The sequence below is a fragment of the Saccostrea echinata genome, unplaced genomic scaffold (genome assembly GCF_033153115.1).
Source record: "Saccostrea echinata isolate AGI-Se365-2 ecotype Australia unplaced genomic scaffold, CSIRO_AGI_Sech_v1 ptg000012l, whole genome shotgun sequence".
NCBI lineage: Eukaryota > Metazoa > Mollusca > Bivalvia > Ostreida > Ostreidae > Saccostrea > Saccostrea echinata.
The window spans coordinates 2,901,535-2,926,839 of NW_026889761.1; the positions used below are offsets into that span (position 1 = coordinate 2,901,535).

General features: G+C 32.9%; 1 protein-coding gene across 1 annotated transcript; it reads right to left on the reverse strand.

Moving 5' to 3' along the window:
* Nucleotides 1-3,750: 3,750 nt before the first annotated feature.
* On the reverse strand, nucleotides 3,751-24,969 carry LOC133185194 (translocator protein-like). The gene is made up of 4 exons (XM_061320287.1): nucleotides 24,856-24,969; nucleotides 13,654-13,757; nucleotides 10,713-10,928; nucleotides 3,751-4,415 (listed from the first exon to the last, which is right to left on the reverse strand). Exons 2-4 carry the CDS (start codon nucleotides 13,753-13,755, stop codon nucleotides 4,233-4,235), a joined length of 501 nt encoding a protein of 166 aa, XP_061176271.1. The 5' UTR covers nucleotides 13,756-13,757; nucleotides 24,856-24,969; the 3' UTR covers nucleotides 3,751-4,232.
* Nucleotides 24,970-25,305: the final 336 nt, after the last annotated feature.

Sequence of the window (25,305 nt, forward strand, 5' to 3'; positions counted from 1 at the left end):
TATATAAGTATCTGTAACTTATAAGCATCCAGAGATAACATGGATAATGTAGACACAAGTTTGTTCAAATCATGCCCCCTGGGATAGGCAGAGGCCACAATAAGTGATCAGAGTATTCATTGGAAATTTAAAAAAAAAATCTAGCATGGACCTTGGGTTTAGAGTGAGGCTAAAATTGGGATAAAATTTTGCATAATGCAAGCAAGGCAATGTAAGTTATATTATTTTCAAAGCATCTCCATGTTGCGTGGATTCAAATCAGGGCCAATCTTAACTCATTTGGGCTAGGCTGGAGAATTTTGTACAACTGTTCTTGAAAAGAAGATGTTTGTTTAAGGTTTTTTCTGAATGAAAAGATGAAGAAAACGAACAGTGAAAAAAAATCTATAAACAATACTAAACTGTTAACAGGGCAAAACCACGGATCCCCAGGAATTCAAGAGATGGGATCAGGTGCCTAGGAGGAGTAAACATCCCCTGTTGACCTGTCACACCCGCTGTGGGCCCTATGTATTGATCAGGTAAAGGGAATATTCCATAGTCGAATTCAGTATAAAAACGAAGGTCAAACAATTAATATGAAACACGTCAGCCAAAATACGACCCAATGATAGGTTATATTTGCTAACAAGGTCATAACAAGACCATAGAATTTAAGAAATGCTGACTTTTAAGGGGGTTGTTAATATCCCTGTAACATCAACTTATCTGTCAGTAGCCTGTCTCGGTTTAAAAGTTGATAGTACTCCCAGCATGCTCTTGAGTAGTAGGATATTACTACATAAATAAGGAAAGTTGACGATGGAAAAGCTGAAGTCATCTCAATTGTCATACAATTTAGTTGTTAGTTGGCCTTTAACGTCCATCCAAATATGAAATAGATGTGGCAGACTCTGTGGTAACTTTTATTTCAAGTTCACTGGAATATATCTAGTCGACATGTGAATGGAAGTAACCATTGTTAATTGATAATACTTGCCGATATATCTAAATTTCGAATTGAATGCCACAACAAGTTTCTTCTCCTCGCGTAGAAGTTTCTGAATAAATTGTGCTTCATAGGAATATAAAAACAGATCAGCTAACAACGGGGCACAATTAGTGCCCATCTGAATTCCAACAATTTGTTGGAAGACCTGGTCTTCGAAGACTACATAAATGTTGTCAATGAGGAACTCCACAATCCTTTTAATATCAACTTTTGTGTAGAATCAGAGCGATTTTTAACAAAGTAATTTTGTTGATGACCAATTTCTGAGGTCCATTTTTTTTTTTTTTTTTTTTTTTTTTTTTTTTTTTGGAAGAAGCATGCATTTGTCGATGATATCAAAATGCCTAGTTAATAATTTATCATGAGGAATAGTTATACATGTATAAAGTGTAGAAAAGTCGTACGCTTTGATGTTAATGACTTGAAAAATTTGGCAATATTGAATTTTCTTAAAAGTTTTTTGGAGTTTTTGAGAATCCACATCTGACTTAAACCACTTCTAGAATATGCTGTAGCACAGTGCGTCTGAAGTTTCTCCTTAACAACAGTTCGTATTTTTATGCCCCCGTATCGAAGATTCGGGGATATATAGTTTTAGCCCTGTCCGTCCGTCTGTCTGTCTAGCTGTCTGTCTGTCTGTTTGTCCGCAATAACTTTAACCTTGCCCATAACTTTTGATTGGTTGGAGCTATCGCTTTCATATTTGACGTGTATTTCTTGTGGCAAGACTTTTCTTTGGGTACCACCATATTTGACCTGTTGAATTTGACCTTGGAGTTTGACCCAGTTTTGCAAAATTTTACCGAACATTATCCTTGGCCATAACTTTTGAACAATAGTTGCTAGGACTTTCATACTTCACATGTGTAATCCTTGTGACAAGACCTTTCTTTGGATACCAACAACTTTGACCTTTCGACCTTGACCTAGGAGTTTGACCTACTTTTGAAAACTTTAACCTTGGCAATAACTTTTGAACTGTTAGTGCTAAGGCTTTCATACTTCACATGTGTAATTCTTGTGACAAAACCTTCCTTTGGATACAAACAACTTTGACCCTTTGACCTTGACCTTGGCTTTTGACCTACTTTTGGAAAACTTTAACTTTGGCCATAACTTTTGAACGGTTGATGGTAGGGCTTTCTTACTTCAAATATATAAACCTTGTGACAAGACCTTCCTTTGGATACCAACAATTGTAATCCATTGACCTTGACCTTGCAGTTTGACCTACTTTTGAAAAACTTTAACCTTGGTCATAATTTTTGAACGATTGGTGCTTCGGCTTTCATATTTCACCTGTGTATTTCTTGGGAGAAGGCCTTGAGCACCATTAATTTTGACATTTGACCTTGATGTTTGACATACTTTTGAAAAAACTTTAACCTTTTCCATATTTATTCAATGGATGCTGCTAGGGCTTTCATATTTCATAGGTGTATTTCTTGAGACAAAACCTTACTTTGGGTACCAACATATTTGATTTGCATTTGAGAAAGTTTAACGTTTGCTATAAGTTGCCATACGGGGGCATCAGTGTTTCACAAACACATCCTGTTGTAAGGAGTAAAGATAGGGGCTTGGTAGAGCATTTGCTGGACCCAGCAATGTATCTTTGTTTGTAAGGACTTTTATGAACATATTCCATTTCTAAAGCTTTACACCCCATTTTGGCCTGAATCTAGGCTTGGGGACCATTATTTGAACAAACTGGAACCTTCACTACCTGAGGATGATACGTTTAGAATATATGCATATTTCATGAACATTTTGGAGAAATGGTTTAGGTTAAACATCAGAGAAAATGTTATGTGAATGGTAGCATTAACTTTAAATTAAATGATGATAACATACTTTCAAACCTCCATCTACTACATCGTAGCCATTTCTCTGAATCAACCATCCAATAAAAGCACATGAAGTTTTAATACTTAAATGACTAAATGTTGCCCTCTGTTTTCTGAGTTTTGTGTATATTTCTGCATTAAACTTTGACCTTCTCTTGTGACCCCACTCTATCCCCAGGAGTCATTTGAATGTTCACTACATGGGGATGCCTGTATCAAATATGACTAATTGTAGACCTGGGGCCCATTTCACAAAAGAACTTACGACTAAGACCAAATTCAATTCTGGTCATAACTTTCTAATTTACACTAATTTGAACATGGTTTTAATCTCTTTAAACGGAATGTAGAAAGCTATTTTTACACAGGCAATTTTAAACAGAATCATTAATTTTGGAAAATTTTACAATGAATTGAAGTTGTTGGTCTTAGTCGTAAGTTCTTTTGTAAAACGGGCCCCTGTTTCCCAACATATTCCTACAAGACTTAGACACCTTATAGTTAACCACCCTAGCCTTAGGCCCATGATTTGAACACATTTGAGATTCTAAACCCTAAAAGGAAGATCAGTCTTTTCTTTTTCTGTGGTTATTGAGATTTTTTAAATGAAAACACTCAAATTTTTACTATTTCTTATTTGTCCCCCTTTGAAAAGGGCCACAGTCGTTCATTTTAACAAATGAATCTATAGAAGAATAATATTTTGTGTCATGCTCGATTGAAATTCAACCCTGTGGTTCTCAAGACAAAAGAAAAAATGTGAAAAGGTAACAGACAGATGGACAAACAACTAGACAATGGACAAACTGACCAGAAAAGCTCTACTGAGCCTTTCATTCTGATGAGCTAAAAACCAAATGCTTACATCCACACAATTTTAAATAAAAGTCTTAAAAGCAAAAACTGAGCATATAAAATGAAGAATCATCATTTTTTTTTATTTTTAAGCCCTTCTTTTACATACAGGCTTTCTTTCAGATTTGCAGGAAAAATTCAAATGAAAGTTAAATAAACTTGAAGAAAGCTATATCTGGAAAGAAATCTTGAAAGGACACTTTTTGAAAGAATGTAAACAAATAAATGGATTCACAGGTCAATTTTATGTAAATCAATTGAAATACAATTGAAATAAAACACTTTATCTGTTTTGTTTTGAAATTTACATGTATTTGATTTTAATAATAGTACATGTTGCATAACTAAAAACCATTCAGTCTTATAACTGTCATCAAACAGTATACTTCACTTAAATGCATTAAAAGGTTCATCAATAACCTATAGTAAACAAAGAAAACACAATTCAAATACACTAATCTCGACATTAACTTCTTGCACAAAATGCCATCATGACTAGTCTGTCTATATCATAACAATAACTAAGTTGTATTTTGTCTCTATGATGTCTTTGTATCCTTATCCTCTTTGTTCATTCTCCAAATTTTAAAAGTCAGTGCTGAGGCGAAGGTCACCCAGCCCAGGTAAGGGACCAAGATGTAGGCGGCTGTGGTGTTGACCTCACGGAATGCGAAGATTGTGGCTACAATGGTCCCCCATAGACAGCCAATCTCTATGGTAGCCTAGAAATATCATAAACAGATGCTAATTAAGAAATAATTTTTAAGCACCTTTTTTATGAAGGAAGAGCTACCTGTATCTCTCTATTTCAACAAATTATGGACTTGAATTAGAAAAAAGAGCCGGATGAATAAAAAGTGTTTTCACTCTTACATATACTTATCAAAGGCTTTCATTGAGATACAAATATACATTTATTTCCTAGTGTTTGGAGTACATGGCAATTTACACTCCTAAGAACACTTTTATATTTGCCATTGGCCTGCTTATAAGTTGGAACAATTTTTTGCCAAAATCAGTTGCTAAATTCAGATATTAAACATTCTCAGACTGTTGTATTAACCTGTGTTTTGAAGTATGTTTCAGGGTTTGACAGCTATATTTTATCTATCATTGTAATGAAACAATGTTGTGAAAAAACATACATTTTTAACAAAAATGGCTGTATTTCATTTCTGATATTTATGCCCCCAGATCGAAAGATCCCGGGGGGTATATTGTTTTTGTCCTGTCTGTCTGTTTGTCTGTTTATCTGTTTGTCTGTTTGTCTGTTTGACTGTTTGTCTGTTTGTCCATTTGTCTGTCTGTCTGTTGTCAACTTTAACCTTGCCCATAACTTTTGATTGGTTTGAGCTATGACTTTCATATTTCACATGTGTATTCCTTGTGACAAGACCTTTCTTTGGGTACCAACATATTTGACCTTTTGACCTTGACCTTGGAGTTTGACCCACTTTTGCAAAATTTTATGAGACTTTAACCTTGGCCATAACTTCTGAACAGTTGGTGCTTGGGGTTTCAAACTTCACATGTGTATTCTTTGTGACAAGGCCTTCCTTAGGATACCAACAACTTTGACCTTTTGACCTTGACCTTGGAGTTTGACCTTCTTTTGAAAAACTTTAAACTTGGCCATAACTTTTGAACAGTTGGTGCTTAGGGTTTCAAACTTCACATGTGCATTCCTTGCGACAAGACCTTTCTCTGGATATCAACCACTTTGACCCTTTGACCTTGACCTAGAAGTTTGACTTACTTTTGAAAAACTTTAACCTTGGCCATAACTTTTGAATGGTTTCAGCTAGGGCTTTCATACTTAACATATCTAATCCTTGCGACAAGACCTTCCTTTGGATACCAACAACCACTTTGACCTTTGACCTTGACCTATGAGTTTGACCTACATTTGAAAAACTTTAACCTTGGCCATAACTTTTGAATGGTTTCAGCTAGGGCTTTCATACTTCACATATGTAATCCTTGTGACAAGACCTTCCTTTGGATACCAACCACTTTGACCCTTTGACCTTGACCTAGGTGTTTGACCTCTTTTGAAAAACTTTTACCTTGGCCATAACTTTTGAATGGTTGGTGCTAGGGCTTTCATACTTCACAGGTGTAATCCTTTTGACAAGATCTTCCTTTGGATACCAACCACTTTGACCTTGACCTTGACGTTTGACTTTTATTTAAAAAACTTCAACCTTCGCCATAACTTTTGAACAGTTGTATCTAGGTCTTTCAAATTTCACAGGTGTATTCCTCGAGACAAGACCTTTCTTTGGGTATCAACATTTTTTATCTTTTGGCCTGGATTTTGACTTGCATTTGAAGAAACTTTACCCTTTGCCATAAGCTGCCATACGGGGGCATCAGTGTTTCACAAACACATCATGTTTTGAAAATGTTTTCTTTTCTGGCAGTTTTTACTTTCCATTATCATTGTTAAATACAGTCAAACCTCGTTATCTCAAACTCCATGAGACTGAGAAATCAAATGGTTTAAGATATTGAGGGTAAAATACTTAGAGAAAAAGGGCTTGGGACTTTCAATTCACTTTGACATATCCATGGTATTCAAGATATCAAAGTTCAGCTGTATCAGTTTTCTGGCAAAAAAAGGAACTGAAGATTTCCTGTATTAATAATTAAGAATAAATCACTGATATCCAAAAAATAAGCTTTGCTTGGCTTTTAAAATCAAATCGGTATACATATATATATTTGAGAACAGATAGAGATTGAGATCAGAACACCCTTGGAGTTTCCAGGGGTCCATGTTTTATACCCTGTTCACGGATTTGTATTGATTGTTGATTTTTTTAGATCAATCACTTCATTATCATTACCTTTTTCATAGATTAATATGGAAAACAATAGAGGTTTTGTGCAAAATCGTACAAACCTTTTAATTATTGCAGCAGTTTGTACAAATATTGTGATGGTTTTATTTTGTGTTTTGAAATAAATCTAATAGTAAGACACTGGTTTTTTTTGTTCTACTTCCGTCTGCCTGGCCTCACCCTACCCCCGGGGGTCATAATTTGAACAATTTAGAATCTACACTACCCCAGGATGCTTCCACATAAGTTTCAGCTTTTCTGGCCCAGTGGTTCTTGAGAAGAAGATTTCTATGCCCCCGGATCGAAAGATCCCGGGGGTATATTGTTTTTGTCCTGTCTGTCTGTTTGTCTGTTTATCTGTTTATCTGTTTGTCTGTTTATCTGTTTGTCTGTTTGTCTGTCTGTCTGTTGTCAACTTTAACCTTGCCCATAACTTTCGATTGGTTGGAGTTATGACTTTCATATTTCACATGTGTATTCCTTGTGACAAGACCTTTCTTTGGGTACCATCATATTTGACCTTTTGACCTTGACCTTGGAGATTGACCCACTTTTGCAAAATTTTATGAGACTTTAACCTTGGCCATAACTTCTGAACAGTTGGTGCTTGGGGTTTCAAACTTCACATGTGTATTCTTTGTGACAAGGCCTTCCTTTGAATACCAACAACTTAGACCTTTTGACCTTGACCTTGGAGTTTGACCTACTTTTGAAAAACTTTAACCTTGGCTATAACTTTTGAATGGTTAGAGCTAGGGCTTTCATACTTCACATATGTATTCCTAGTGACAAGACCTTCCTCTGGATATCAACCTCTTTGACCCTTTGACCTTGACCTAGGAGTTTGACCTACTTTTGAAAAACTTTAACCTTGTCCATAACTTTTGAACGGTTAGAGCTAAGGCTTTCATACTTCACATATGTAATCCTTGTGACAAGACCTTCGTTTAAATACCAACAACTTTGACCTTTTGACCTTGACCTAGGAGTTTGACCTACGTTTGAAAAACTTTAACCTTGGCCATAACTTTTGAATGGTTGATGCTAGGGCTTCAATACTTCACATATGTTATCCTTGTGACATCACCTTCCTCTGGATACCAACCACTTTGACCCTTTGACCTTGACATAGGAGTTTGACCTACTTTCGATAAACTTTAACCTTGGCCATAACTTTTGAATGGTTGGTGCTAGGGCTTTCATACTTTACATATGTAATCCTTGTGACAAGACCTTCCTTTGGATACCAACAATTTTGACCTTGACCTTGATGTTTTACTTACTTTTAAAAAACTTTAACCTTCACCATAACTTTTGAACAGTTGCAGCTAGGGCTTTCGAATTAAACATTTTTTATCTTTTGGCCTGGATTTTGACTTGCATTTGAGAAACTTTAACCTTCACCATAAGCTGCCATATGGGGGCATCAGTGTTTCACAAACACATCTTGTTCCTACATGTATATATTTCAATGTAAAACTTTGATTCCCTATTGTGGATCCACCCTACCCCTGGGGGCCATGATTTGAACAATTTAGAATCTACACTACCTTAGTGGGCTTCCAAATAAGTTTCAGTTTTTCTAGCCCAGTAGTTCTTGAGAAGAAGATTTTTAAAGAATTTTCCTATATATTTCAATGTAAAACTTTGATTCCCTATTGTGGCCCCACCCAACTCCAGGGGTCAAGATTTGAAAAATTTAGAATCTACACTACCTCACAGACTTCCTTATAAGTTTCAGCTTTACTGGTCCAGTGGTTCTTGAGAAGAAGATTTTTAATGACCCTACCCTATTTTGTCTTTTCTTGATTATCTCCCCTTGGAAGAGGGCTTGGCCCTTCATTTTAACAATTTAAACTCCTCTTTACCTAAGGATGCTTTGTATCAACTTTCAATTGGTTAAAATTGGCCCAGTGGTTCTTGAGAAGAAGTTGAAAATTTGAAAAGTTTACAGATGGATGGAAGGATGGATGGATGGACAAAGGGCAATCAGAAAAGCTCTCTTGAGCTTTCAGATATAGTGAGCTAATTTTATTTGTGGTATGGGAGAACTTGCAGATAAGAGATGGATACCCACAATGTTATGGAAAGAATGGCAGATTTTTGCTATAGGACACTCCAAATATCAATTCCATTGAATTGAACAGTAGGAGGTACACAATGGCACTATGTAATTAACATTCTGTGAAAGACTCACTAAATTTATTTTGTGGTATAGGCAAAGTTGTGGAAAAGAGATGGATGTTGTGAAAGCACAGAAGAATGTAGGGACGGACATCCCCATCACTATATATCTCCCACTTTATTAAGGGGGGGGGGGGGGGGGTATAAAAAAAATGCCGGTAATGTAAAAGATAAATGCTCAAAATGAAATTAGAAAAACATAGGAAATTGTGAGCATAATATTGGAAATGAAAAGACAAAAATAAAATAATTAAAATCTGTAGGTACTTGTCCTTTATACATATTGTAATCAAATTATTGTAAATGTTCCTTTTTTGCATGAAATAATAATATGATCCCAACTTTTCTCAAGGATAATTTTGTTGTCCAGTAAAATACTGATAATTTGAGGACTCGCTTGTAAGTTCATCCTCACAATACTGTGATGTCAGAGGTGCTTTTTTGGGCTTGCTTCTTTCACTTACAGTGGCTGCAACGTTATTGTTGACAACTTACACGAACGATCACGTTACACGAACGATTCCGCACGATTAACGCACGATAAAATCTGTTACACGAACGATCCTTCACGCACACGATTCTACACGTTACACGATCTTACACAATTGCTAACGCAAACGCACGATTCTTCACGCAAAATAGTTCAAATTCTTTAGGAATGGATATTTTCAAAACGAAATAAGGCTTTAGTTAATACTTATTTTAGATCTCAAATAATTATTGATATTATTTCATTGACTTTGAAAAATGAAAAACAAAAATAGAAATGGATGTTTCTGGAACTAAGTACGTGTAAGACTTATTAATTATTTTAGATTACAAATAATTATTTACGTAATTCTCCGACTTAAGAAAACTGATGTTTTTTCGTTCTATCAGAAGATGTACATGTAGGTGGACCGTGAGTTTTGATTGAATTGGATTTCATAATATACAGAAAGGGATAGGTTTGAAAAAAATGGGATGAAAATGAATTAAATTATATAAATTATATCCATGTTTCCATTTGTGATCTCTAAATGAACAATTATTTTACAAATCATTTATTTGCAGAAATTATAAAAATAATTAAAAGTAAGCTCCAGAGATAAACACTGATAAACGAAACCCCGACATGTCGTGTACATGTACATTCACCGACTAAATATTTATGTAAGCATTGAGAATTGTTTATTTATTTATTTGTAAAAATATCTATTTTTGATATATTGATTTTTAAAATATCTTGACCATAATAAGCAGTAAACATAATTAACATTAGAGAATTTTTTTTAAACATCTAAGACTTTAGAACGATTTATCACAAAACATCATGCTATTTGACGAGAACACAATATTGTACGACTTACTATATTGCTTATTTCCAAGCGATAATTAGTTCGTTCTACTTTCAATTATGTAAATCGTGTTTGATTTATTTTATTTAGATTGAGAAAAAAGAAACAGTCAAGCGAAATGCTTGTATAACAAATAACATTCCGATAAAAACTTACAAAACGAAATTTACACGTTTCTTAACGCACGATCACGCACAATTAAAACCGCAAACGATTGAGTGTGATACACGCACGATCTCGCACGTTACACGAACGATCACGCACGTTACACGAACGATTCTACACGATTGGTTTGTCAACAATAACGTTGCAGCCACTGTAGAAGCAGCAATAATTTGAGGCTTTTACATGTAGACAGAAAATGTAAACAGAAAGGGAGCAGTTGACATTAACTCTATACAAGTTACAGGTTGTTTATAAGAAAAGCAATCAGGATTTGTAATTTCTCCATTGTCACTGTGGTCAGTCCATAAAAAAAATGAAGTTTGTCAGGGGTCCGACTCCCAGACCACAAGTGAACTCAGGACCCCTGACCTTGTGAGTAGTAGTCAGACAGAGAGTTTTGAATTGACCAAGGTTTTACTCAAAAAAAATATGACTTATATGCAAGTACATAATGGTAAATATACTATTTATAAGTAATCAAACAACATACAAGTCCCAATCTGTGGGCTCCAAAGAAGATGGGGGTCCATGCCCAGTTCAGAGCCAGCTGAGTGCCGTACAAAGCCAGGGGTAAGGCTGCATCCCCCTGGAATCCCCCTCCATCCTTCCACACCAGATATGAAGCATAACCCATACCTCCATACAGAGCAGTCCACACGGGTCCAAAAAGATAGTTGGGGGGCCTCCAAGAGGGGCGCTTGATATTCTGTAAGAAATAGATATTGTGCGTTTTGTCAATATAAAGTGAACAGTTATAAATTCAGATCTGCCAAATCTCTTAATTTCAAGATTTTAATTTTATATATAAAGAAACAAGAGGCCCATGGGCCACATCGCTCACCTGAGCACTTTGGCTAGGAAAAAGCATAAATCAGTTCAGTATTGAAAAGTTCATGATTTGAACAAACTTGATTCTACACTACCAATGAGAATGCTTCCACATGAATATGATCAATCAAGGCTTTGCTGTTCTTGAGAAGAAGATTTTTAAAGATTCCAATGTAAAACTTTGATTGCCCATTGTAGCTCCATCCTACCCCTTGTGGTCATGATTTGAAATAACTTATTAAATCTATACTACCTGAGGATGCTTTCACATAAGTTTCATATTTTCTAGCTCAGTGATTCTTGCGAGATTTTTAAAAGATAACATTAATTTTTCACTAATTTGTAATTATCTCCCCTTGGAAGAAGTTGTGGTCCTTCATTTAAACAAACTTGAATCCCCTTTACCCAAGGATACTTTGTGGCAAGTTAATTTGAAACTGGCCCTGTCCTGGTTCTTGAGAAGAAGTCGGAAATGTTTAAAGTTTACAGACAGACTAACAGACAGACAGAGGCTGGACAAAATGTGATTAGAAAAGCTCAACATAAATATATTGACAATGATGACCTTTATCAATAAGATAGAATGTGCACTGAATCAAATGTGCTCTCTTCCTATTGTAATTTTGATAGACATGATAATGACGAAGATAATACAGTTAAACCTCATTATCTCGAACTCAAAGGGACAGAGAAAAAAACTTTGAGATATCCAAGGATTTGAGATATCCAGGGTAAAATATTTAAAGAATAAGGGGATAGGACTTCAAAATCACTTCTACATATCCATGGTATTTGAGATATCAGTGTTCAAGATACTGAAGTTCAAAGCATAAAAACAAAGCAGTGATGTATATATACCACATTCACTTCCCTAAAATTATGATATACATTTTGTATTGTGTAAATATAAACTAATCAGGAAAATAGAGTTTGTTGTTGGCCCTGTGTGGAGGAAATCAGAGACCTGACACAGGATACAACCACTACAAACTCTGGAATTCTAAATATGAACACGATCAAGAAACTAACACGGTCTACGGACAACGGTAAGGGGAAATTTATATTTATCATTAATCAAACTTTCTTGTCAGATTGGAAAAGACAAACTTAAGATTATATACATGTAGATTTAACTATATGTGATGCATTGAAGAACAGTTTACTCTTAGCTGGAGGGAACTCTATAGTGAATATACAAAATCTATTTCCTTATTTGGTTCTCTTTCTTTCTCTCTTCTCTCTCTCTCTCTCTCTCTCTCTCTCTCTCTCTCTCTCTCTATCTCTCTCTGGCACTCTCTTAAACACAATCTCTGTCAATTGACACCATGTTATTTGTATGCATTACAATTTTCCCTTTCACATAAAGATTATTTGATAAAGACTTATATCATACTTTCATGTAAATTAGTTGAACATGATTCATCGAAAAACACTCTAACCTACTGAATGATGAAACCACCCCCTCCAATGTGATAGAACTTAGCAATAGTCAACATTGCTTGACGAGTGATATTCCCAAAAATTGTTGACTGTGCAGAATTTATGTGTACACAGTTCACTGTTTATTTAGTGTGGAAAAAAATCAGTATAATATAGATATTGCATGTAATTGAGGTAACATTGAAACCTTAACGGTGCCTCACTTGACAATGGTTTTCTTGGGGTGAAAATTTTCCATGTTACCCTCTACTAAATGCAATAATTCTATGTTATACCACTTGAATATTTTTGGAGAATACAATGAGATAATTTTCTGTGTTATGTAACAGCACTGCATGTACATGAGACATTCTGTGATACAAAACAAGATTGTTCATCCTATCTGTGTGGTATTATCCCTTTAGCTAACATTGAAAACTTGTTTTTCTATGTACATGTATTGTTAGTAGATCTCATAACCATGATGACATCATAAGATATTTATATCCAATGAGATCACAATGAATTTGAAATCATTTTACATAGCAAACTTGTTCCATATTGAGAAATATTCCATATAAACATATAGTGAGATATTATTATACATTCACCCATAAAATTTATTCCATGAGTTTCTAGCAAAATTGTTTTCTTATTATTGATATAATTAAACCACTGAGATATTCCCTCCAGTTTACAGTGACATTTTTTCTATACTCTTCACATATCACTGTGAGATAATTTTATTACAGTGAACTAGCTATTTGTATGTTATCCTCATTCTACTGTGAGGTATTTTTCAATACCCACCTAAAACCAGTGAGATATTTTTCCATATCCAGCTCATACCACTTTGAGACATTTTACCCTGAGATTACAATGAGATATTTGTATATTCATTGTGAGATATTTTTTCTACACTCTCCTTTTATCACTGTAATATTTTCTTTTTCCTGAGATTACATGGAGATATTTGTATACTTAATTACCTCATACCATGGAGAGATTTTTTGCCTCATACAGCTGTGAAATATTTTCTATACTCATCTCAAACAACCGTGAAATATTTTTTTACTCACCTCAAACAACTGTGAGACATTTTATTATACTCATCTTATACCACTTTGAGAATTTTTTTCATAACACTCATCTCAAACCACTGTGAGATATTTTTCTATACTCACCTCATACCAGGGTGATTTATTTTTCCTTGCGATTATGGAACCAAATGCTCCTCCAACATATGGCAATGCAATGGCCGCGGCGGGCTTCAAATACTCTGACATATCTGTAAGATGCTGACATTATAACGGAAAACCAAATTTTTGATGAAATGTCAAAGAAAATTATAGCATTGATTTTACAAGGAAATGAGGGTGAATTGACACATCTTACAGGAAACCAAAGAGGATAGAGTCGAAAGTTCACATCTACAAATAATTAACTTTATCATAAACAGGTTAACAAACTACTGTGTGAGTGGATTTTCTCGATGTGCACCAATTTTGGATCATTAAAAACCTAAAATTTTGTAAAAAGTTCCACGGTGTTCTTTAAAGTTTTAGGAGTTGATCGACCGGTGTAACCGTGATTTCTGTCGCTAGTGCTCAGGGTCGCTCTTAATAGAATATATAGGGAAAAGAGCGACTCAAATCACTGGCCTCTGCGCATGCCTGGGGATTTTAGTCGCTTCAAATCAAAGCGGTGCTCTACTGGTTTTAAATCCACGGTAATAGTATCCGAAGTCTTAGCTTTTCGTGTTTTATTTATTTATTTTAATCCTAAAAGTATGCAAAACAATTATATATGTTATTTAAAACTTAATATTGAATTTTCTTCGTATAGGATTATTAAATGATGTTTTAGATTTCTAAAATCTATTTATTTTCTAAAAGAAAATAAACGACTTCAAATTTAATTAAAAATTTTGTAAATTGAATATATATTTAAAAGGAAAAGAAGGGGGGAAAACATGCTACGGTTAACAATCTCTCAGTCATTTGTTTCAACAGGTGTGAACCATGCCCAGGGCGTTATCTTAGACAGGTGTCAACAATTACCTGTATGTTAATAACTCACAAACACAGCTCCCCGTGGTCAATTTTTACCAAAGGTGTGAAGTGTGTTTTTATAACCACTTCATTATATACACTTGTATTTTGTCTTCAATGAACCATAAATACCTGTATTTCACCAGAATATAAAGTGATAATTCTTATCTCATTTCGACCTATTTTTTATTTAACAGATAAATTAAATGACGGGAAAATAATTCTGAACAAATAAATAATGACGACATAATAATTTTAAATACGTTTAGGGTGGTTGGCCACTTGTCCGGCGAAATGATAAGAAAAAGTGAAAAAAAAAAAAAAATGGATGTGGTTTTAATTTTATGTAGCTGATATAAATTTTGAGTTTAATAAATCTGAATATGAAGAATTGAAGAAACATTATCTTAAACAAATCAAGAGCGTCGGTGATTCCAGTCGCTCTTCAAAATTACGGTTTCATGTTCAATTGTTTTAAACGAACCGACTAGTATGCCATCTGTTACAACATTAAATAGTAAAACGGGATGCAGTTTTGATTTAAAGTAGATTATCTGAGTGTAGTTCAATATTTCTAGGGAAAAAATCGGAAAACGTTATTTTAAATTTATTTAGTTATTCGGTCGCTCTTCAAAAGAGGGTTTCATAACCTACCAGAATTATATTTCCATCTCTAACAACTTAAAAAATTGGATACAGTTATGACAAAGAGTAGATGATAAAAGGTTAGTTTAATAATTCTAGAGAAAAAAATTCGAATAATAATTATTATGAATAAATTATGAGCATCGGTGATTTCTGTCGCTCGTCAGAAATCCATCAGAAGCTACTAGTTCACGGTCTGTACCAACTTAAGGAAATTAAAATGGATGCAGGTTTAGCTTCAAAAAGAAAATCGAAGTGTAGTTTAATAATTCTAGATAAATATTTGGGGAAAATAATTATTTTGAATTAGTCATGAACATCAGTGATTTGAGTCGCTCTTCAAAATGGCGATTTCAGAATTTATCAGAATTTATCAGAACTAACATATTTATCGCCTGTAAAACCAGTGAAAAGTGGAATTTGATGCCGGTTTCATTTGAAATAGATAACCTAAGTGTAGTTTAACTATTCTACCTGAAAATATTCGGGAAAATAATTATTTTGAATTAGTTATGAGCATCAGTGATTTGAGTCGCTCTTCAAAATGGCGATTTCAGAATTTATCAAGACTGACTTATTTATCGCCTGTAAAACCAGTGAAAAGTGGAATTTGATGCCGCATTGATTTGAAATAGATAATATAAGTGTAGTTTAATAATTCTACCTGAAAATATTCGGGAAAATAATTATTTTGAATTAGTTATGAGCATCAGTGATTTGAGTCGCTCTTCAAAATGGCGATTTCAGAATTTATCAGAACTAACATATTTATCGTCTGTAAAACCAGTAAAAAGTGGAATTTGATGCCGGTTTCATTTAAAATAGATAATCTAAGTGTAGTTTAATAATTCTACATGAAAATATTCGGGAAAATAATTATTTTGAATTAGTTATGAGCATCAGTGATTTGAGTCGCTCTTCAAAATGGCGATTTCAGAATTTATCAGAACTAACATATTTATCGTCTGTAAAACCAGTAAAAAGTGGAATTTGATGCCGGTTTCATTTGAAATAGATAATCTAAGTGAAGTTTAACTATTCTACCTGAAAATATTCGGGAAAATAATTATTTTGAATTAGTTATGAGCATCAGTGATTTGAGTCGCTCTTCAAAATGGCGATTTCAGAATTTATCCAGACTGACTTATTTATCGCCTGTAAATCCAGTGAAAAGTGGAATTTGATGCCGGTTTCATTTGAAATAGATAATCTAAGTGTAGTTTAATAATTCTACCTGAAAATATTCGGGAAAATAATTATTTTGAATTAGTTATGAGCATCAGTGATTTGAGTCGCTCTTCAAAATGGCGATTTCAGAATTTATCAGAACTAACATATTTATCGCCTGTAAAACCAGTGAAAAGTGGAATTTGATGCCGGTTTCATTTAAAATAGATAATCTAAGTGTAGTTTAATAATTCTACATGAAAATATTCGGGAAAATAATTATTTTGAATTAGTTATGAGCATCAGTGATTTGAGTCGCTCTTCAAAATGGCGATTTCAGAATTTATCAAGACTGACTTATTTACCGCCTGTAAAACCAGTGAAAAGTGGAATTTGATGCCGCATTGATTTGAAATAGATAATCTAAGTGTAGTTTAATAATTCTACATGAAAATATTCGGGAAAATAATTATTTTGAATTAGTTATGAGCATCAGTGATTTGAGTCGCTCTTCAAAATGGCGATTTCAGAATTTATCAGAACTAACATATTTATCGCCTGTAAAACCAGTGAAAAGTGGAATTTGATGCCGGTTTCATTTAAAATAGATAATCTAAGTGTAGTTTAATAATTCTACATGAAAATATTCGGAAAAATAATTATTTTGAATTAGTTATGAGCATCAGTGATTTGAGTCGCTCTTCAAAATGGCGATTTCAGAATTTATCAAGACTGACTTATTTACCGCCTGTAAAACCAGTGAAAAGTGGAATTTGATGCCGCATTGATTTGAAATAGATAATCTAAGTGTAGTTTAATAATTCTACATGAAAATATTCGGGAAAATAATTATTTTGAATTAGTTATGAGCATCAGTGATTTGAGTCGCTCTTCAAAATGGCGATTTCAGAATTTATCAAGACTGACTTATTTACCGCCTGTAAAACCAGTGAAAAGTGGAATTTGATGCCGCATTGATTTGAAATAGATAATCTAAGTGTAGTTTAATAATTCTACATGAAAATATTCGGGAAAATAATTATTTTGAATTAGTTATGAGCATCAGTGATTTGAGTCGCTCTTCAAAATGGCGATTTCAGAATTTATCAGAACTAACATATTTATCGTCTGTAAAACCAGTGAAAAGTGGAATTTGATGCCGGTTTCATTTAAAATAGATAATCTAAGTGTAGTTTAATAATTCTACATGAAAATATTCGGGAAAATAATTATTTTGAATTAGTTATGAGCATCAGTGATTTGAGTCGCTCTTCAAAATGGCGATTTCAGAATTTATCAAGACTGACTTATTTACCGCCTGTAAAACCAGTGAAAAGTGGAATTTGATGCCGCATTGATTTGAAATAGATAATCTAAGTGTAGTTTAATAATTCTACATGAAAATATTCGGGAAAATAATTATTTTGAATTAGTTATGAGCATCAGTGATTTGAGTCGCTCTTCAAAATGGCGATTTCAGAATTTATCAGAACTAACATATTTATCGCCTGTAAAACCAGTGAAAAGTGGAATTTGATGCCGGTTTCATTTAAAATAGATAATCTAAGTGTAGTTTAATAATTCTACATGAAAATATTCGGGAAAATAATTATTTTGAATTAGTTATGAGCATCAGTGATTTGAGTCGCTCTTCAAAATGGCGATTTCAGAATTTATCAGAACTAACATATTTATCGCCTGTAAAACCAGTGAAAAGTGGAATTTGATGCCGGTTTCATTTGAAATAGATAATCTAAGTGTAGTTTAATAATTCTACATGAAAATATTCGGGAAAATAATTATTTTGAATTAGTTATGAGCATCAGTGATTTGAGTCGCTCTTCAAAATGGCGATATCAGAATTTATCAGAACTTACATATTTATCGCCTGTAAAACCAGTAAAAAGTGGATTTTGATGCCGGTTTCATTTGAAATAGATAATCTAAGTGTGGTTTAACTATTCTACATGAAAATATTCGGGAAAATAATTATTTTGAATTAGTTATGAGCATCAGTGATTTGAGTCGCTCTTCAAAATGGCGATTTCAGAATTTATCAAGACTGACTTATTTATCGCCTGTAAATCCAGTGAAAAGTGGAATTTGATGCCGGTTTCATTTGAAATAGATAATCTAAGTGTAGTTTAATAATTCTACATGAAAATATTCGGGAAAATAATTATTTTGAATTAGTTATGAGCATCAGTGATTTGAGTCGCTCTTCAAAATGGCGATTTCAGAATTTATCAGAACTAACATATTTATCGCCTGTAAAACCAGTAAAAAGTGGAATTTGATGCCGGTTTCATTTGAAATAGATAATCTAAGTGTAGTTTAATAATTCTACATGAACATATTCGGGAAAATAATTATTTTGAATTAGTTATGAGCATCAGTGATTTGAGTCGCTCTTCAAAACTAACATATTTATCGTCTGTAAAACCAGTAAAAAGTGGATTTTGATGCCGGTTTCATTTGAAATAGATAATCTAAGTGAAGTTTAACTATTCTACCTGAAAATATTCGGGAAAATAATTATTTTGAATTAGTTATGAGCATCAGTGATTTGAGTCGCTCTTCAAAATGGCGATTTCAGAATTTATCAGAACTAACATATTTATCGTCTGTAAAACCAGTAAAAAGTGGAATTTGATGCCGGTTTCATTTAAAATAGATAATCTAAGTGTAGTTTAATAATTCTACATGAACATATTCGGGAAAATAATTATTTTGAATTAGTTATGAGCATCAGTGATTTGAGTCGCTCTTCAAAACTAACATATTTATCGTCTGTAAAACCAGTAAAAAGTGGATTTTGATGCCGGTTTCATTTGAAATAGATAATCTAAGTGTGGTTTAACTATTCTACATGAAAATATTCGGGAAAATAATTATTTTGAATTAGTTATGAGCATCAGTGATTTGAGTCGCTCTTCAAAATGGCGATTTCAGAATTTATCAGAACTAACATATTTATCGTCTGTAAAACCAGTAAAAAGTGGAATTTGATGCCGGTTTCATTTGAAATAGATAATCTAAGTGTGGTTTAACTATTCTACATGAAAATATTCGGGAAAATAATTATTTTGAATTAGTTATGAGCATCAGTGATTTGAGTCGCTCTTCAAAATGGCGATTTCAGAATTTATCAGAACTAACATATTTATCGTCTGTAAAACCAGTAAAAAGTGGAATTTGATGCCGGTTTCATTTAAAATAGATAATCTAAGTGTAGTTTAATAATTCTACCTGAAAATATTCGGGAAAATAATTATTTTGAATTAGTTATGAGCATCAGTGATTTGAGTCGCTCTTCAAAACTAACATATTTATCGTCTGTAAAACCAGTAAAAAGTGGAATTTGATGCCGGTTTTATTTGAAATAGATAATCTAAGTGTAGTTTAATAATTCTACATGAAAATATTCGGGAAAATAATTATTTTGAATTAGTTATGAGCATCAGTGATTTGAGTCGCTCTTCAAAATGGCGATATCAGAATTTATCAGAACTTACATATTTATCGCCTGTAAAACCAGTAAAAAGTGGATTTTGATGCCGGTTTCATTTGAAATAGATAATCTAAGTGTGGTTTAACTATTCTACATGAAAATATTCGGGAAAATAATTATTTTGAATTAGTTATGAGCATCAGTGTTTCTAGGTCAAAGGTTAAGGTCATAGCAGAATTATATGAAAATCCTTGTCCGGACCATATCTTCTCTCCGCTTAGTCCAATGTGGCTCACAGGGATGGGGTAATCGTAATCGAGTAATCGTAATCGATTGTAATGATTACTGTTTTTCAAGTAATCGACAGTAATCTGTAATCGAAGAGATTTTCGATTACTTGTAATCGTAATTTAATCGATTGCAGCTAAAATTTTCAATGTAATTATAATTACTTTTTCGATTATTTTCGATTATTTTATACATAAATGGATGTTATTTTGGAGAATTAATTCCAGTCAATCACACATAAATATCAAATATAAACCACCTAGTGTAATGTTTGGATTCCTAACTTTTCTTATCATAAGTTTATTAGTTTAATAATGTTCTCAATAAAATTTGCATTATAGACCTACTGGTCTAGTATTAAATAATTCAGAAGTGTATTTCATCAACCATTTATTAATAAAATATACAGATTTTTCGTGTGCATTTTACATTTGACCCACTGTCCTCTTGCTGCATGTCCTTTTTCATATTTCAGATGTTGAAAAACTTTGTCTTGTAATAGAAAATTATAAATAGCAAAAACAGATTTAATTGCTGTATTAAATATAAATAATTTTCTAAATAAACTACATAGTACTCAAAAAAAAAAAAAGAGATGGAAATACTTATTCACATCTGAAAATGTTTAAACAACTTCAAACTTGTGTTTTAGTAACTTTAAAATTTGCAAAATCATTCTCATGTTTTCATTCAAAATTGTAAGGTTGCTTTTATATCAGTGAGGGGTTATAAGTGCCTGTAAGAGAGGGAGTAAGTGTCACTGTGTTTGCTTATCTTAATTGGCTAATTAATTGACTGAGACATATCCCTGATTGCAGATAATAAGGTGTAAACTGTGAACTACTTTGTGTTTAACTATCATTCCATTGAAGACAAACAATATTATTAAAAGAATTAATAGCTCTCAAAACACTTATTTCAATACAGAATGAAACTGTGTTACATGTATTAGTTAAATTACTTAAAGACACATTTAATTTACATGTTAATTACTAAGAGTTCGTTCTAATTTACTTATTTTTTTTGAAAAAGACACGTACAGGAATGTTTAATGTGTACAATCAACATACGGACAGCCCAAATACTTCTAATGAGGTAATTCACATTAAAATATTAAATAATTTTTTCAACAAGTCAATAAATATGGAGGTACAGATCTAAGGTTGAAAGGAATAATTAATTCCTTGGCATATTTTATTGTAGGAATCATGTCTCCACTTTCCATGGTAGAAAATCCCTCATTTGGGCATTTAGTGAGAATGTTAGCCAGAATAAAACCTTAAAAGAATCTGCACTGAAACTGCAGGAATACATTCAAACTTCAGTGGATAACATCAACATTTACCATTTAAATATTGCTTTGATATTTGAAGGGATAAAAACTTGGAAGTAATCGATTATTAATCGATTACATCTTCCAAAGTAATCGATTACAATCGATTACAGGACAAAAATGAGTGTAATCGATTAATAATCGATTACACAAAATTCCTCTAAGTAATCGATTATTAATCGATTACATTTTTTCAGTAATCGTGCCCATCCCTGGTGGCTCATACTTCACTCACAGAGTGCCACTGGTCAATGGATGTGCAGTGACCTTGAACTAAGTTTCTAGGTCAAGGGTCAAGGTCAAAAATAGCCTCTCTGTTCAAAATTTTTGTTTGGTGCATAATTTCTTTCCCTTAAGTCCAGTCAGCCTCAAACTTTACCAATTAACTTAGGGTACGAAACATTTGTGATTTTCCTTCCATATTTTGATAGAGGATGTGCAACATTCGTAATTTTTGTGCCGTTTTTTTGATAGAGGGTATGGAGCACTCGTGATTTTCGTGCCATTTTTTATTATAAAAAGGATGACATGGAAGCCCTTTAGACTCAAACAACACATCCCTTAATAGTACACAAATGGTCCTCTTCAAAATAAACCCTTTTCAGCTACCTTACATTTTTATGTTCATTGCTGAAAGCGGGGCCCTTTGAGATGGCCACCATCTCAATGATATCTAGTTCCAACTACCATCGGACTGCAGTTGAAGCCCTAGATGTATATAGCTACTGGATTGTTCAATAATGTCCCCATTTCCTCCAAAATGTCTGGAAAAAGTCGCTGCTTTCTTGTAAAATTAAAATCTTTAAAATCTACAGCCCAAGAGTTGGACCATTTCTTTATTTTTTCAAGATCGGCTGTAAGAGATAATGTAGGAGTAAAAATATCGGCGCCTATTATAGCAAACAATGATGTTTCCGCAAATAAACGAATACCATCATGTATGTCTTCGGTTACTGTATATCATTAATGTATATTAAGAATAAAAATGGGCCTAGCACAGATCCCTGAGGTACTCCCGCATCAACAGTTTTAAATGTTGATGAAAAACCTTCAATATTTACTTTTTGTTGCCTGTCAGTTAGATAATCTTTAATCCAGCCCAAAATATTATTTTGGAAGCCTATTTTTCTCAAGTTTAAAGATAAGTCCTTTATGCCAAACCCTGTCAAAGGCCCTTGAAATACATGTATTACAGAATATAAATCTAACTTCCCGGCCTTTATCAAGATTTGAAATAATTTTATCATATATTTCAACTAGTTGATTTACAGTAGAGTCACCAGGTTGAATCCCATATTGGTTTTTTGATAATAATTCGTAGTCTTTTATATGATTAAACATATACTTGAAAAGTATTTTACCATGACTTTGCTATGAGGCGCCGTTTTGGTATTAACTGCCAAAAAGTGATATTGCCTATTGGAATAGGTGATATCACCTATTCAATTGGTGATATCACCTATTCGAATAAGTGATATCATCTATTCAGCTTCTGAATATATAATGAATTATTAAGAAATGGTTTTGTGTTTCAAATATCTATGACAAAAAAAGTATGATATAAAACCGGTATGATAAAAAACGAATTGTACTGTATTACCTATTCGAATTATAATTGGCTACTTCATAAAGCCGTTTATTTCTTTATTATAATCTCTTTATTTTATATAAATGGAAGGACGGTATCGCAAGCATTTTTGATAATTTTTTTTTAAGTTAAAGCTGTTATAAATATTTCCTTTTTACAGCTGTATTTTCGTTATTACATTAACTAGATGTCTTATTAACTGTATCTTTTTTTTTTAATTTACTTTCTGTATGAACTACTTTCAATTTTAAAAAAAAAATAATTTTAGTTGTCTATTTATTATCTTATTTCGTACACCATTGCCTTATGGTTCAATAACTTGGAAATAAATCGAACATATCAACAAACACTGCATAACAAGGATGAAAAAAAAATATTTTGGTTGCGTCGCCATAAAGGCCTTTCTGTATTTTCTTTTTTTTTTTTAAAGAATAAGCCTAAATATGTTTATTTTCCTTTTTCATTTTCCTAATTGAATACAATTATTATTTTAAATATTCACTTATCACACTTTTAAACAAATGAGTTTGATTTTATAAATCCTTCGTGCTTTCATTTCGTCTACCATTCTTTTTACGTTCTTGTCGCTGTAGCTTCATTAAAATAAAAAAAAACCAAACAAACAAACAAACAAACAAAAAACATTTTTTCTCTTGACCGAATGATCAAACAAACAATTAAAAAATAAGTTATTATTTTCTTATTTATTTGCTCACTAGGAAAAATACATTGAAAAGTAATCGGTAGAAGTGCACACAATTAGTGCAAAATATTACTTAATTTTTGTGCGCGTAATTGTTTTCCTTTAAACATAAATTTTCCATCAATGTGTAAAAACGCTTTTTAAAGGGAAGTTACAATCAAGAAAACGGTAAAGACAGCTTCAATTCCATCTACAATGTATAAATGTTTACAATATATATTGACTGCAAAGAAAGATTTCCGAAATAAATATGTCAAAATGTTACAATTAAATAGTCCGTTTTCACTTATCTAGAAAATAAATAATATGCAGCCATGCATGTTCTCAAAAACTTTGATAATGAATAATTTGCCCATTGCGGGTGCTATCCCCCCCCCCCCCCCCACCTTGTTTTCTTGTCAAACTCAAACTTTTTTATCGAGGATCTAGAAGAAAAGCCGACTGCACATGAAATTCTGGTTATCTGCTGAATAAAACTGGTTCATTGTTGTAGACCTACTGTATAAGACAGCAAACTGTTGATACACGTGTGAATTTAGGCATATCTGGACTAACGGGATTAGATACGGTTCAATATACACAGCTTAATTTTTTACCTGTGCACGTGTGATGACAGTAAATGATCGAAATTTTCAAATGTTTTATAGTAAATAACGAAAGCATAGAAAGACGTCAGTCTAGATAACGAGACCATGGCAAGAAATGTACAGTATGTGTTTCTTTTTAAAAAATAACAAACTTGGATGAATACACATGCACGGAGTACGCATTTTATTTAAAAAAAAAGAAAAAAAGATTAAACTGGGCTCTATGTGTAATTTCCAGGTGGCATATTTTACCTGCAGGTTTCAGAGAATAAAGCAAATGAAACTGGAAAATGCTTTAAATAAAAATTAATTCTGACATATCCAGATTTTTTTTTTTTTTTGACTACTGTACTTGTATTAAACTGAAAATTCCATGCGAAAATGTGGCGATCGAACTTTTTGACAGTATGTTATATTGGCGATAACATCTTGGGTTGATTCAATTTATGATGACCTTAACGTTTAAACTACAGTGGAATCTGCGTATTTATGAATAACTATCGACATGCTCAAAAATACTTAAAAACTTTTTTTCTTAAGAATTCATTATACTTAATGAAAAGAAAATCCCACCTGCACGACTGTGTAACCGGACAAAATCAGCTGATTTACGTAAAAGCAGGTGCTCTTTCCTCACTTCCTGTAGCAGACGAAATTGACCTTTGAACTTTTGTGTTCCTCTTAAACAACTTCCTGTGGGTAAACCGGTTAATGATTATAGTTAAATTTTTTGTTTAGATAAATAATTTGTTGAATACTGATTGATAAAAAATATATCTGCATTTATCTTTAAGCAAAAAAAAAATTTTTTTGGGAAATTAAATCCGGGAATTAATTTTCCTACCGTACAATAATATTTTAATATTTTTGTTAATATAGAATCGTTTATTTTTGTAACCTTTTGCAATTCTCTGAGTTTTATATAATTAAATTTCAGATATCGATATTTAATTCAAAGTAATTTAGTCAATCGCAAATGGTAAACAGTTCATTCTCCTTTGAGACCACTTCTGTAATTAGTTG